Source organism: Entelurus aequoreus, linkage group LG20 (genome assembly GCF_033978785.1).
Source record: "Entelurus aequoreus isolate RoL-2023_Sb linkage group LG20, RoL_Eaeq_v1.1, whole genome shotgun sequence".
NCBI lineage: Eukaryota > Metazoa > Chordata > Actinopteri > Syngnathiformes > Syngnathidae > Entelurus > Entelurus aequoreus.
This window is the reverse complement of record NC_084750.1, coordinates 44,460,127-44,472,539: the sequence shown is the minus strand read 5'-3', so window position 1 is coordinate 44,472,539 and position 12,413 is coordinate 44,460,127. Positions and strand designations below refer to the sequence as shown.

The 12,413-nt window shown below is 38.1% G+C and overlaps 1 protein-coding gene across 1 annotated transcript in view; it reads left to right on the top strand.

Moving 5' to 3' along the window:
* LOC133636286 (FH1/FH2 domain-containing protein 3-like) overlaps positions 1 to 12,413 on the top strand; it is a 142,688-nt gene that overhangs the window by 101,326 nt on the left and 28,949 nt on the right. The window contains 5 exon segments of the mRNA XM_062030145.1: positions 3,958 to 4,101; positions 4,324 to 4,556; positions 8,722 to 8,835; positions 8,936 to 9,256; positions 9,524 to 9,586. Coding sequence (XP_061886129.1) covers positions 3,958 to 4,101; positions 4,324 to 4,556; positions 8,722 to 8,835; positions 8,936 to 9,256; positions 9,524 to 9,586 — 875 coding nt within the window.

Below are 12,413 nucleotides of genomic sequence, written 5' to 3'. Positions count from 1 at the left end.
CGATAAAGAAATCTGGCAACTGAGCTGCCAATTTTTTACTGTAAAAAAAAGAGTTACCTTTTTTTATTTACAGTAATAAGTGTAAAAAAAAATAATCATAATTTTTCTGGTAAAATTCTGGCAACTGAGCTGCCAGATTTTTTACCGTTAAAAAATTGTGATTTAGGGCTAAATAAAATAAACATTCAATATGCTGTAAAACCGCCATATTTTTACTATACAATTCTGGCAACTGAGCTGCCAGTTTTTTACCGAAAACAAAAGTGGTACTGTTTTTTGTTGTTGTTTTTTTTCCAGTTTAGAGTAATATGATGTATAAAAAAAACATCGGAATTTTGGGATACAATCCTGGTAAGAGAGTGGCTAGTTTTATACCGTGAAAAAATGGCATACTATTTTTTTATTTTTTTTTACAGTAATATGCTGTAAAACAACTGTACTGTTACAATACAATTCTGGCAACTCAGCTGCCAGTTTTTTACCGTAAAAAAATGGGGGACTATTATTTTATTTTTTTTACAGTAATATGCTGTAAAAACCATCATAATATTTCCTATAAAAATTATGGCAACTGAGCTGCCAGTTTTTTACTGAAAAAAAAGAGTTACCATTTTGTTTGTTTTTTACAGTAATAAGTGTAAAAAAATATATTGTAATATTTATGATAGAATTCTGGCAACTAAACTGCCAACTTTTTTACTGCAAAAAAAAAAAAGTCAAATTTTTTTTTTTTCAATTTATTGTAAAAAAAAAAAAAAACACCATAATAATTACGGTAAAGAAATCTGGCAACTGAGCTGCCAATTTTTTACTGTAAAAAAAAGAGTTACCTTTTTTTATTTACAGTAATAAGTGTAAAAAAAAAAAAATCATAATTTTTCTGGTATAATTCTGGCAACTGAGCTGCCAGATTTTTTACCGTTAAAAAAATTGTGATTTAGGGCTAAATAAAATAAACATTCAATATGCTGTAAAACCGCCATATTTTTACAATACAATTCTGGCAACTGAGCTGCCAGTTTTTTACCGAAAACAAAAGTGGTACTGTTTTTTTTGTTTGTTTTTTTTTCAGTTTAGAGTAATATGATGTAAAAAAAAAACATCGGAATTTTGGGATACAATCCTGGCAAGAGAGTGGCTAGTTTTATACCGTGAAAAAATGGCATACTATTTTTTTTTTTTTTTTACAGTAATATGCTGTAAAACAACTGTACTGTTACAATACAATTCTGGCAACTCAGCTGCCAGTTTTTTACCGAAAACAAAAGTGGTACTGTTTTTTTTTGTTTTTTTTTTCCAGTTTAGAGTAATATGATATAAAAAAAACCATCATGGGATACAATTCTGGCAAGAGAGTGGCTAGTTTTATACCGTGAAAAAATGGCATACTATTTTATTTTATTTTTTTACAGTAATATGCTGTAAAACAACTGTACTATTACAATACAATTCTGGCAACTCAGCTGCCAGTTTTTTACCGTAAAAAAATGGGGGACTATTTTTTTATTTTTTTTACAGTAATATGCTGTAAAAACCATCATAATATTTCCTATAAAAATTCTGGCAACTGAGCTGCCAGTTTTTTACTGAAAAAAAAGAGTTACCATTTTGTTAGTTTTTTACAGTAATAAGTGTAAAAAAATATATTGTAATATTTATGATAGAATTCTGGCAACTAAACTGCCAACTTTTTTACTGCAAAAAAAAAAAAGTCAAATTTTTTTTTTTTTCAATTTATTGTAAAAAAAAAAAAAAACACCATAATAATTACGATAAAGAAATCTGGCAACTGAGCTGCCAATTTTTTACTGTAAAAAAAAGAGTTACCTTTTTTTATTTACAGTAATAAGTGTAAAAAAAAATAATCATAATTTTTCTGGTAAAATTCTGGCAACTGAGCTGCCAGATTTTTTACCGTTAAAAAAATTGTGATTTAGGGCTAAATAAAATAAACATTCAATATGCTGTAAAACCGCCATATTTTTACTATACAATTCTGGCAACTGAGCTGCCAGTTTTTTACCGAAAACAAAAATGGTACTGTTTTTTTTTGTTGTTTTTTTTCCAGTTTAGAGTAATATGATGTAAAAAAAAAACATCGGAATTTTGGGATACAATCCTGGCAAGAGAGTGGCTAGTTTTATACCGTGAAAAAATGGCATGCTATTTTATTTTATTTTTTTACAGTAATATGCTGTAAAACAACTGTACTGTTACAATACAATTCTGGCAACTCAGCTGCCAGTTTTTTACCGTAAAAAAATGGGGGACTATTTTTTTTTTTTTTTTACAGTAATATGCTGTAAAAACCATCACAATATTTCCTATAAAAATTCTGGCAACTGAGCTGCCAGTTTTTTACTGAAAAAAAAAGAGTTACCATTTTGTTTGTTTTTTACAGTAATAAGTGTAAAAAAATGTATTGTAATATTTATGATAGAATTCTGGCAACTAAACTGCCAGCTTTTTTACTGCAAAAAAAAAAAGTCTAATTTTTTTTTCCCAATTTACTGTAAAAAAAAAAACACCATAATAATTACGGTAAAGAAATCTGGCAACTGAGCTGCCAATTTTTTACTGTAAAAAAAAGAGTTACCTTTTTTTATTTACAGTAATAAGTGTAAAAAAAAATAATCGTAATTTTTCTGGTAAAATTCTGGCAACTGAGCTGCCAGATTTTTTACCGTTAAAAAAATTGTGATTTAGGGCTAAATAAAATAAACATTCAATATTCTGTAAAACCGCCATATTTTTACTATACAATTCTGGCAACTGAGCTGCCAGTTTTTTACCGAAAACAAAAGTGGTACTGGTTTTTTTTTGTTTGTTTTTTCCAGTTTAGAGTAATATGATGTAAAAAAAAAACATCGGAATTTTGGGATACAATTCTGGCAAGAGAGTGGCTAGTTTTATACCGTGAAAAAATGGCATACTATTTTATTTTATTTTTTTACAGTAATATGCTGTAAAACAACTGTACTGTTACAATACAATTCTGGCAACTCAGCTGCCAGTTTTTTACCGTAAAAAAATGGGGGGCTATTTTTTTTTTTTTTTTTTTTTTTACAGTAATATGCTGTAAAAACCATCATAATATTTCCTATAAAAATTATGGCAACTGAGCTGCCAGTTTTTTACTAAAAAAAAAGAGTTACCATTTTGTTTGTTTTTTACAGTAATAAGTGTAAAAAAATATATTGTAATATTTATGATAGAATTCTGGCAACTGAACTGCCAGCTTTTTTACTGCAAAAAAAAAGTCTAATTTTTTTTTTTCAATTTACTGTAAAAAAAACAACACCATAATAATTACGGTAAAGAAATTTGGCAACTGAGCTGCCAATTTTTTACTGTAAAAACAAAGAGTTACCTTTTTTTATTTACAGTAATAAGTGTAAAAAAAAAAAATCGTAATTTTTCTGGTAAAATTCTGGCAACTGAGCTGCCAGATTTTTTACCGTAAAAAAAATTGTTCCCATTTTTGTATTTAGATTTACATTAATAAGCTGTAAAAAAAAAACACTGTAATAATTACGGTAAAGAAGTCTGGCAACTGAACTGCCAGTTTTTTGACTGTTTTTGTATTTGTATTTACAGTAACATGCTGTAAAAACCACCGTAATATTTACGATAAAAATTCTGGCAAGTTTTTTACTGTAAAAAAAATAAATTAAAAAAATTACCTTTTTTTTTCAATTGACAATAATAAGCAGTAAAACCACCGTCATATTTACGATATTGTACCGTACAAAAAGGGGTACTATTTTTTTCTGTTTATATTGATATGCTATAAAAAAAATTAAAAAACACGGTCTTTTTACGATAAAATTCTGGCAGTTTTTTTTTCTCCATAAAATCAATGTATTCATTTTTGTGTACATAAAAAATGCAATAATAAAATGTCGTATACATGAATATTCATATGTTCTTGACAGTGTGAGTTGTTGGTGTTTGCAGACACTGGCAGCCTTACCTGACCAGGACTCCTTCTACGACACGGTGGACGCTCTGGAGGAGCAGGGAATGGAGGCGGTCACACAGAGACACCAGGGGCGCAAAGGCACCGACTTGGACCTGCTGGAGCAGCTCAACATCTACGAGGTGTGCAGAGTGACCATGGAGGGTTGTGGCCATCTCACACAAGTGCAGAGTGACCATGGAGGGTTGTGGCCATCTCACACAAGTGCAGAGTGACCACGGAGGGTTTTGGCCATCTCACACAAGTGCAGAGTGACCATGGAGGGTTGTGGCCATCTCACACAAGTGCAGAGTGACCATGGAGGGTTGTGGCCATCTCACCGTCAATGTTTCTTTGCCCACCAGTCCACGCTGCGGCACGAGGACGGCGACGACGACACCGAGCGTCCGCCCACCGGCCGCAGGGAACGCCGGCGGTCCAGCCTCGGGGGCGGGGATAAAAGGTGTGGCTTGGAGAGGAGGCGGAGCCGACGGGCTTCTCTCGGGCGGTCCGGACAGGCGTCCCCGTGCAGCTCGGCATCCCCCCAGAGAGCGGACTTCCATCCGTTCCGGTCAAGAACCGAGGAGATCGCTGAGCGGTGAGTGGCAGGACCCTCAAATCAGGACTGATGGAGTCCATTCCTCACCGTTTTATAGTGCAGGGGTGTCCAAAGTACGGCCCGCGGCGCAATCCTTAGCATTCTAATATTAGCATGCTAGCTTTTTTGCTAATTGTACAGGTATGCACATCAGCGTCCAATATCTTGTTGCTTGGCGAATGCCACCTGTTAGCATGCTAATTTTAGCATGCTATCTTTTTTGCTAATTTTACAGGTGTACACATCAGCGTCCAATATCTTGTTGCTTGATGAATGCTACTAGCTTTTTTGCCAATTTTACAGGTATACACATAAGCGTCCAATATCTAATACCTGTTAGCATATTGTTGCTTGACGAATGCTACCTGTTAGCATGCTAACATTAGCATGCTAGCTTTTTTGCTAATTTTACAGGTGTACACATCAGCGACAAATATTTTGTTGCTTGACTAATGATACCTGTTATCATGCTAGCTTTGTTTTGCTAATTTTACATGTTTACACCTCAGCGTCAAATATTTTGTTGCTTGATGAAGGCTAGCTGTTAGCATGCTAGCTTTTTTTTTTGCAAATTTTCAGGTATACACCTCAGCGTCCAATATCTTGTTGCTTGACGAATGCTAGCGGTTAGCATCCTAATGTTAGTATGCTAGTTATTTTGGTAATATTGCAGGTATTTAACTCAGCACTGAATATATTGTTGCTTGACAAATGCTACCTGTTAGCATGCTCATGTTAGTATGCTAGATTTTTTTGCAAATTTTACAGGTATACACCTCAGCGTCCAATATCTTGTTGCTTGACGAATGCTAGCAGTTAGCATCCTAATGTTAGTATGCTAGTTATTTTGGTAATATTGCAGGTATTTAACTCAGCACTGAATATCTTGTTGCTTGACTAATGCTACCTGTTAGCATGCTAAGGTTAGTATACTGGCTTTTTTAATTTTTGTAGCTATTTTTGTAGGTATAGACCTTAGATCATATTTTGGTACTTGACGCATGCTAAGCATTTTTTCAAATTGTTTTCAGATGTGCACCTCAGAGTAATATTTTTTAGCAATCAACCCTTTTTTTAAGCTAATTTAGCTGCTATACATCTTAGCATCAAATATTTTGCTGCTTGACGAATGCTCTCTGTTAGCATGCTAACATTAGTATGCTAGCTTTTTTTGCAAATATTTTGCAGTTATGCCGCTCAGTGCCGAATATTTTGTTGCTAGACAAATGCTACCTGTTAGCATCCTTGATTTTTTATTTAGCAAATTTTATAGGTATACACATGAGTCACATTTTGATACTCGATGCATGCTCAGCATTTTTTAACAAATTGTATATTTTGGTGTTAGACACTTTTTTAAAGTTAATTTAGCACATCAGTGACATATTTTAGCATTTCACTAATGCTAACTGTAAGCATGCTGTTGTTAGCATGTTAGCGTGGTACTGTTAGCATGCTCATGCTGCTGGTATTTACCTATGAGTCATGTTTTTTTGTTACTCGACGCTCTCTAACCACCATGCTAATTGTTAGCATGTTGGCATGGTACTGTTAGCATGCAAGCCTTTTTTTTAAAAGTTTTTTTTAGTTAGTCATATTTTTTTGTTACTTGACGCTATCTAACTAGCATGCTAACTGTTAACATTCAAGTTTGGCTCTTCAGTATTCCCATTAAATTTCTACCGAAAGTGCATTTTCAACCTCTTTGGGGGGAAAAAATTTTACATATTGTACTGGTTTTGAAGGCGAAAACAACCAAAATGGCCCCCGCACCTTTTGATTTGTCAGCTTGTGACCCTCAGTGGAAAAAGTTTGGTCAGTGCGCCCCTAAATCAAGTAACTGCTGAGCAAGGATGAATTATTCTGAGTGTGCGCGTGATGAAACGAGCAGGGGTTCTTCCCCATGCTACGTGTGCACCTACAGCGGACTCAAAACAAACCCTGCATCGTTACCGTACACGCTCCAATCCACACCTCTATTTATTTAACCGCTGTCAGGTGTGTGGTCTGCAAAAGCAAAGAACTCTAATAAGCGCCGGGTCAAAAAAAAAAACTGCCTTAAAAGGTGTGGCTGTAGGCAACCTCCTGCTGTATTATTACCCCCACAAGATGGCAGTAGCTGCATTTGTAATATAATAATTGTTGTGATTATGGCGACAAGAATCTATTATTATATCCTCTCGATTGTTTACCATCATCTCATCTAACCCCCCATCTGTTCACTCCCTCCATCATACATATATACATACATATATATGTATAATTATGCATATATATATTTATAGTGTGAATGCTGAGTAATGCAATTGTAATGTTCTGCAAAGAGAATCAATGATGACGACAAAGCGCTGAGTGAGCGTCCAATCAGATTGCTATGATGTCATAACTAGAGGTGTCGTATCGAAGTATGATATCGACTATAAAACGTCCGATACAGGTAGTCCTACAGCGTGTTTACTTGCCAGTTAACATCTAAATGTGCTCCAAAAAGCACACAGTTGATTCTATGTTAAGGTAAACATGGATTGTCAAACAGTGTTACAGGCTCCCTCTAGTGGTATGCCGAAGAATCACTTGATTTAAGCACAGTGTTTTATTTTCCTATATTTCTTGTCTTAATGAATACTTAGACCTGCTACGCTACTGTGTTTTAATAATACTCGAAAGCTCCAATATCACTGTCATACCGGGACAGTCCTAGTCAGAACAGCCACTAGAGGGCATAGTTCTGTGGTATCAGAGACTCAAACCTTACTCAGTGGCCTAGTGGTTAGAGTGTCCGCCCTGAGATGGGTAGGTTGTGAGTTCAAACCCCGGCCGAGTCATACCAAAGACTATAAAAAAAATGGGAGCCATTACCTCCCTGCTTGGCACTCAGCATCAAGGGTTGGAATTGGGGGTTAAATCACCAAAATGATTCCCGGGCGCGGCACCGCTGCTGCCCACTGCTCCCCTCACCTCCCAGGGGGTGAACAAGGGGATGGGTCAAATGCAGAGGACAAATTTCACCACACCTAGTGTGTGTGTGACAATCATTGCTACTTTAACTTTAACTTTAAAGTCCACACTTCCTCAGCATTCACCCTCACTTTCAGTCTTTTACATTTCCATGTGTACTTCCATGTGTACTTCCCTCCATGTGTACTTCCCTCCATGTGTACTTCCCTCCATGTGTACTTCCCTCCATGTGTACTTCCATGTATACTTCCCTCCATGTGTACTTCCCTCCATGTGTACTTCCCTCCATGTGTACTTCCCTCCATGTGTACTTCCACGTGTACTTCCCTCCATGTGTACGTCGAAGTGTATTTCCATGTGTACTTCCCTCCATGTGTACTTCCCTGTGTACTTCCCTCCATGTGTACTTTCATGTGTACTTCCATGTATACTTCCCTCCATGTGTACTTTAATGTGTACTTCCATGTGTACTTGCACATGTACTTCCTTTGTACTTCCATGTGTACTTCCATGTGTACTTCCATGTGTACTTCCCTCCATGTGTACTTCCCTCCATGTGTACTTACTGTATGCAACCATTTGTACTTCCACGTGTACTTCCTTTGTACTTCCTTGTGTACTTCCATGTGTACTTCCCTCAATGTGTACTTCCGTCAATGTGTACTTCCCTCCATGTGTACTTATGCCTCCATGTGTACTTCCATGTGTACTTCCATGTGTACTTCCCTCCACGTGTACTTCCCTCCATGTGTACTTCTACGTGTACTTCCTGTGTACTTCCATGTGTACTTCCTTTGTACTTCCTTTGTACTTCCATGTGTACTTCCCTCCGTGTGTACTTCCATGTCTACTTCCACGTGCATTTCCTTTGTACTTCCTTTGTACTTCCACGTGTACTTCATTTGTACTTCCATGTGTACTTCCACGTGTACTTCCCTCCATGTGTACTTCCATGTGTACTTCCCTCCGTGTGTACTTCCATGTGTACTTCCACGTGTACTTCCTTTGTACTTCCATGTGTACTTCCATGTGTACTTCCATCTGTACTTCCACGTGTACTTCCTTTGTACTTCCATGTGTACTTCCATGTGTACTTCCACGTGTACTTCCTTTGTACTTCCATGTGTACTTCCATGTGTACTTCCACGTGTACTTCCCTCCATGGTCCCGTGCACGTAACCACCCTCCCCGTCTCATGCTTCCATAGACAAGAGGAGTACGGAGCGATACCGGAGTACGAAGAAGACGACCCCCCAGCGACTCGGTTCGTTTCGGAAGAAAACGATGAGGTTTTTTTAGAGTCTAGTCCGAGTGGCAGCAGGTACAACGGGGACAAACCCTCCCAAGACTTGCACTCGGCACACTGGGGCCTCCGGTCGATGCCTCCGGCTTTCATTGATTGATGTTTGTTCCTTTTATAGCCCGCTCAGGCTTCTTCCCTCCATCATTCAACGCACAGTCCAGTCCATCACCATCACGTCCGGACCCTTGCAGGAGCAAGAGGGATGGAGAGGGAGCCCTCCTCCTCCTCTTCCTCCTCCCCCCGCCCCCCTCAGCCCCCCCTCGCTCCTGGCCGGCCTGCTGGCCCGCAAGAGGGGGGTCAGCACGGTGCCGGCCAGCAGGGAGGTGAGCCCCAGCACCTCCCACCCTTCCCCCGAGGGCCTACCCTACCGGCCCCACACGCAGTTCCAACTCTTCTCCTACAACCTGGACCAAGGGACCGAGAGTACGGCGTCTCCCAGGTCAGAAGGGCACCCGGTCCATCTTGGCTCTTCCACTTTCCTTCATCACTTTTTCTTCGTCTTGCGTCCTCACTTGGGTTCCTTACCACTAATCTTCACGCGAGTTCCTCGCTCTTCAGCCCGCGGGCCTCCGTCCTCACTTCATCCTCTCACCTTCACTTCCTCCCTTCACTCTCAGCAGGATTACCGTATGAAACAAAGCTCACCTGCCCGCCGACCGCTCGGTCAACATGCCGTTCCTCACTTCTACCCTTCTTCTTCTTCTAGGAACGGAAATGTCTCGGCCCACTCCGCCCTCGGCAGCGGCTCCTCCACGCCCACCGGTCCCAGGTGAGGTCCCGCACATCATCATCATCCTCCTTATATTGACTAGTCTTGTCTATTCAACGACATCGTGAAAGAGGGCCGCTATTTCAAATGTGGATGTTTCCTCAGAAACAAAATGATATTCCTTTGAGACTGCGTCTACCTAAACACATCCACTTTCACACCGCACTGTAGGGTTGTACGGTATACCGGTACTAGTATAGTACCGCGATACTAATGAATCATATTCCGTACTATACCGCCTCTAAAAAGTACCGGTCCCTCGCGCCCCGTCGTCGTCACGTCGTGACATTGCTGGTTTTACCAGCAGAGGAGCATGTTCGGCAGCGCACACGCACAGAGTACTTACAAGCAGACACAGTGTGTAGACAGAAAAGGGAGAATGGACGCATTTTGGTGTAAAAAGTAAAGATAAAGGTGAAGTTATAACACTGAAACACCCTCAGGAAGAGGTGCTTTAAGACATGGCTGGCTAGTTAGCGGCTAACGTCCATCCACAGTGTTTTAGCTACTTCTAAATCACTAATCCTTGTCTCCATGGCGACAAATAAAGTAAGTTTCTTACAAGTATCATTATCACTGGAGGACGAGGAATAGCTAAACATGCTTCACTACACACCGTAGGAGGATACAATAGCTCACTGGTGTCACAATGTAAACAAATGCCATGGGTGGATCTACACCTGACATCCACTGTAATGATACCAAGTACAGGAGCGTATCTAGTTGATACTAATACATCTATATTTTTTAGCATCACACAATCTTCTTTCGTTTTTTTTTTAAATTCATATTATGTTTATAAAGTCAGTAAATACGTCCCTGGACACATGAGGACTTTGAATATGACCAATGTATGATCCTGTAACTACTTGGTATTGGATCGTTACCCTAATTTGTAGTATCATCCAAAACTAATGTAAAGTATCAAAGAAGAGAAGAATAAGTGATTATTACATTTTAACAGAAGTGTAGATAGAACATGTTAAAACAGAAAGTAAGCCGATATTAACAGTAAATGAACAAGTGGATTAATAATCCATTTTTACAGTTTGTCCCTCATAATGTGTATAAAATAATAGGTGTATAAATGACACAATATGTTACTGCATACGTCAGCAGACTAATTAGGAGTCTTTGTTTGTTTACTTACTACTAAAAGACAAGTTGTCTAGTATGTTCACTATTTTATTTAAGGACTAAATTGCAATAATAAACACATGTTTAATATACCGTAAGATTTTTTGTTAAAATAAAGCCAATTATGCAATTTCTTGTGGTCCCCTTTATTTAGAAAAGTATCAAAAAGTACCGAAAAGTATTGACATACATTTTGGTACCGGTACCAGTACCAAAATATTGGTATCGGGACAACACTACTGCACTGTCAATAAATTCATTATTCCGCCCTCGCTACTTGTTACCAGCGTGTGCAGATAGTTAACAGCATGAAGAAACTGAAGCGCCAATTTTTCTTGAGGATCGATGTTACTTGTTCTGAATTATTTTCCTGTCTTAGTTTAATGTCTTTACACTTCTTCCTTCATTTAGGTTTCTAAGACTGGAAATATTACCATAAAATAAACATAACAAAATTATACCGTCCATACATCATTAAAATAGAAAGTTTAGTGTTAATATATTCGCGCAATAAACACATGTTTATACATAGAAATGGCCAAACATTGTATGTGGCTTAAACATAACAAAATTATAACGTCCATTATGTATTTTACATAATTAAAATAGAAGGTTTAGTGTGAATATATTCAGGCAATAAACTAATGTTTATACATAGAAATGATCAAACATTGTATGTGTTTATCCCTATTAGCGTTGTGGCCCTCTACTGGTCAAATATAGCACTACATGTATGAAACTAGGTTTGATCGTTAATCCCAGACAAAAAAACAACACGACTACGAATACAAAAGACATCAAAGTCAGCAATTTCAATACAAAACAAAGTAAATATCTCTGTTCAATGCGTTAATGTGTCCGTCGCTTAAAATGGTCCGTCAGGAAACAATGACTCGAGCACTTTACTTTGTTGTCAAGTCGCTGTTAAAAGTCCGATTTTGCAATTTATGTATTTATTTTTTTGTGTTGATGAGTAGTCTTCTTCTACTCACACTACTGCTACTTCACTGTGACACGTATGACTCGCTGTTGCCCCCTGCGGGGTGGCGGGAGTACTGCATACATGAACAACCCTCGTTATAATGGTTTCATCATTTAGGTCAGACCTGGGCAAATTAAGGCCCCGTTAACCTTTTTAGTCTGGCCCGCTGGACATCCCAAATAATTTTTTTAGATGTTTAAGATGTAAAGTGTAGCTGCCATTATGATGTGCAGTGATGTTTTCTAATGACCGTAAGTCTTCAACTATACAAAGTATTTCAATGGCTGGAATCTGCGCTTTTGCATGATATACTAGTTACTATTGTAGTCTAATTAGTTACTATGGTCATCTAATTAGTTACTATGGTAATCTAAGTCACAGCAGCTCAGACGAGGCACCAAGCAGTGTGGGTGGGGAGCGTTTCCACAGAGTGTTTCCAGAGCGAGCCTGGAATGTGGGTGTCAGGGACAGACACGGTAGGAGATGTTTACAACAAAGTTCTAAAGCTTAGCGATATATCAGATGTATCAGATTGTAGGTGTTGTTGTTTTTTACCCTTCACGTTCATATTTCGCTGTGTTTGTTGCATTTTTGTTGCGTTTGGCTTGATTGTAAAATATGTGGATGGAGAGGGGGTGTGACGTTCATATGTTGTCAATATTCAGTGTTTTATCCTTCATAGTTAATATTGTAAATCCCACATTCTTT